We start from the raw sequence: 3,682 nt of genomic DNA on the forward strand, positions 1-3,682 counted from the left end.
CAACGAGAGCGGCGGAAAATATCATCCTTCAGGCATTTCGAGGAAGTCATGTGAGAGTTTATCTAATTTCGTAGTTTGCTATATCACGTGAGCCGCTTGAAAGAGTGGAAACGGCCTTGTGAGTCATTCGTTTACAAGCCAGTAATTTTCCTACAGCATGAGATACAGTAGGGCTGGCGTTACTGAGCTGCCTGCGGATCCGCCGCGGCGTTACCATTGGTTAAAGGGGTCATATGATGTTGCTAAAAAGAACATTATGTTGTGTATTTGGTGTAATGAAATGTATTTATGCGGTTTAAGGTTTAAAAAAACACATTATTTTCCACATACTGTACATTATTGTTTCTCCTCTATGCCCTGCCTTTCTGAAACGCGTCGATTTTTACAAAGCTCATCGGTCTGAAAAGCGAGGTGTGCTGTGATTGGCCAGCTATCCAGTGCGTTGTGATTGGCCGAATACCTTAAGTGTGTGACGGAAATGTTACGCCCCTCACCATACTGTGATGCCGTGTCTCCCGACACTAGAAGACAAAACCGATAAAACCCATCACAAACAAGGCATTTGTTGCATCCAGTGGAGACATAATTACTGATTATATTGACTTATACTGTGTTTTTACGCGTTGCGTTGCATATCACGCTGTGTAAACATGAAACCATGTCTGCATTTGTGATCGGATAAACGACAAACAACAAGCGCTACTCTACACTGCTCAAAACACACGTTTGAATCATCAGTGGCAAATTCTTTAAATATAAAAAACTTACTTGCATGCTGTGAGTCAGAAACGCCAGACTGTCCTAGCAAAGTTGGAACTGCCCCACTTTATAGAACAGTCTTCGTGCACAGACGCATTGTAGGTTACTCTGCAGGTTCAGGAAACAGTCCTCCATAAAATGCGTCACACAGCGTAACACACTGCGGGGCTTGAGTGAGCGGAAGCCGGTGGGCTTGCGGCAACCACATGTGACGACCCCGGGCTGGACTTCGCTTCGTCCACGGTGAAAGCCGATCCGGCGATCCACAGCACGAAGTTGATGTGTTTCCTCAGCGACCAGCACAGATCAGCTCCAGGCATGACGAAGTGGATATCGTCCTCTTTTGGAAGACCAAACAAAGTAGTTTCGCTTTCACAACGAAACACACAGCGCCTTCACGACATGGTGGCGGCAACAACAATACTACAGCGAGAATAAAAGTTACGCCTTCTTTCTTTGCGTAAACATTTGGGTGGCGTTATGCAAATCTTCCCACATCGTGACGTAGACATATGAGGGTGTGTTTAAACATGGTGTTTTAGGAGGGCGTGGACAAGTCTTAACTTTTATAACGAATATCTCTTTGGATTTGAGACTTTAGTCTTTGCAACTTTACAGATCTTCTTTATGCACCAAGAGCTTGTAACACTTCAAAGAGAAAGGAAAAATTGAAATCGCATCATACGACCCCTTTAAGGCTAGAAGGGACACAGCTGCGGCTACTGGGCATGCGCACATCAATATAGCGTAATTTTTGTAATTACTATTTTTTAATTATTGTAAGGGGTACGTTTAGGGTTGGGGTAGGTGTAGACGTTAATAAAACACAATCTAGTAGGTAGAAAATTAATTTCATCGTTCGTTTCCGGTCGGAGCTATAGGTGCATTCACGCCATATCGGAATTCCTGTAATTACAAGATTCCAAATTGTAAAAAGCGTTCACATCCTTGTAGAACTCGTAATTACAACTTGTGAACTGGGAGTTTTCTGAGAGCTAGGACTTGTACCACGTGCCCGTCGTACCACCTGACCACCGCAGGCTCTGTTTAGGCGTGTTGCCATAGAAAAGCATAATTCTGAGTCCGAGGACGTGAACAGTTCTGAGTAGAACATCACGTGCTGTCATCTCTAAATTACGGTAATTATGACATGGCGTGAACGCAGCATGTATCCCTTCTAGCCACAACCGTATCGAGAAAACATAACGGTCAACATGGATCACGTGTGCCACGTAAACCAATCACATTACAGCCTTGACAGTCAATCGCTGTTTGCGGATACCTTAGAAATGAGTAGTGCTGTAATTATATCCACACTTCGTAAACTCCATATATAGTTAATTCCAAAATGAATATTTTGAATGAAAAACACGTTGAAGATTAGCGGGCAATAAGCCGTTTCCTCACAATAGTTTATTCGGCGTAACTACTGAAGCATCTCCTCCTTGGACATGGTAAGCAAAAAAGCGAAACCACTGCTCAGAAAACGATACGGTAGACAGTGTTACTGCACAAGTTTGTTAGGTAAAACTGGTTTACAGAATAAAGATGGACAGGTCCTCTTAGATCTGCAAACAGTCGTAAAATGTAACACGTGACTAGTATGCAGAGAACTGATAGAAAATTATCAGGAACACAAAGTTTATTGAGGATGGAAATGCAGGAAAATATGTTTTGATGTGTTCGAGTATCTTGCAGTTCGATGGAACATTGTTTTGTTGTGCTTGAAATGTTTTATAGACCTATGGTTATTATATTATACCTATATTGACATTGTATGAAATCATTGTTGATTTGGTGAATCGCTGTTCTTAATCGCTCCTCCCCAACCAAACCGGAGAAACACAGCGTTTCTTTCTTTCACAGTTTATTCGAGACATGACTGACAGTTGTATGAAAACAGTAATAATAATAATATATTTTTTCAAATATAAAAATGTATCTGGCATCTTTGTCAAAAATATACAGAATATACAAATAACTGAAAGTAAGTGCATAAGTGCTTTCTTCTTGAAATATTATAATAAATTATGAAATAAAGCTTATAAATATATGTAACTATATATTATGGATGTGACCATGTCCATTATAATGAAGAATTATATATATGTTTATGTTCTCCCAAAAACAGCTGAGTCTCTGATCGCTCTCAGGAGCATCCTGTAAAGTTCCACTTCATCTTTTACAACCCTGGGCAGGAACAATCCCATCATGCATGTGTTGGCATATGGTAGACGGCATCCACGCTGCTCTGGCTGGTAGAAGTGAATGCTGGGCTTCTGGGAGAACCCAAGTGGTGGGACTTCAGCCGCTCCAGTTATGAAAGCCAAAATTTCCTCAAAATGCAACTTGTTTTCTGGAGCTTTTGGTTTTTTATCTGTTGAGGGAAAATGACAAGCTTAAGTCCAAACGAACTGCCAATTGTAAGCACAATTATTTACAATTCATTTCACAGTTCATTTACTAACTACCTCACCTTCAATCATCTTAAGCACCAGTTCCCAGTAGTGTATAGTGTCCTCCTCAGCCTCCCTCTTCTTGGTCCCTGATTTACTCCAGTGGATTTGGAATAAGTCTCTGAACGTGCTTCTGGAAAGTGGCTCATGCATGTTGGTAAAGATGGGTAGAAACTCAACCCAGTGAGTTCTTACCATATCCCAGAACTGTCCATAAGCATTCAGTCCCTTTGTGAACTGATGAATCATATTTGATGTTCTGTAAAAATAACACAGGTTGTTAAATGTCCATTCTTGTACTTAAGCAACACAACAGATTACTAAATAGGCCTATTAGCTCAACCAATGAGATCATCTAGAGGACAATAACTAACTGTCAAATGATTGTTACTTTGATAAAAACATAGTAATTTTTATCATTGAAATAAGTGTTAATCAAATCAATAAGAAAAAATTCAGTTATATAC

The 3,682-nt window shown here is 40.5% G+C and overlaps 1 protein-coding gene across 1 annotated transcript in view; it reads right to left on the bottom strand.

Moving 5' to 3' along the window:
* Positions 1–2,699: 2,699 nt before the first annotated feature.
* LOC107576819 (G2/M phase-specific E3 ubiquitin-protein ligase-like) overlaps positions 2,700–3,682 on the bottom strand; it is a 3,712-nt gene continuing 2,729 nt past the window's right edge. Inside the window, exons 6-7 of the mRNA XM_016262949.1 lie at positions 3,236–3,474; positions 2,700–3,136 (exon numbers count right to left, since the gene is read on the bottom strand). Coding sequence (XP_016118435.1) covers positions 2,871–3,136; positions 3,236–3,474 — 505 coding nt within the window. The 3' untranslated portion in view covers positions 2,700–2,870. The remainder of the gene's footprint in view (positions 3,137–3,235; positions 3,475–3,682) is intronic.

This window comes from Sinocyclocheilus grahami, unplaced genomic scaffold (assembly GCF_001515645.1).
Source record: "Sinocyclocheilus grahami isolate Dianchi unplaced genomic scaffold, SAMN03320097.WGS_v1.1 scaffold4405.1, whole genome shotgun sequence".
In the NCBI taxonomy this organism is placed as follows: Eukaryota; Metazoa; Chordata; class Actinopteri; order Cypriniformes; family Cyprinidae; genus Sinocyclocheilus; species Sinocyclocheilus grahami.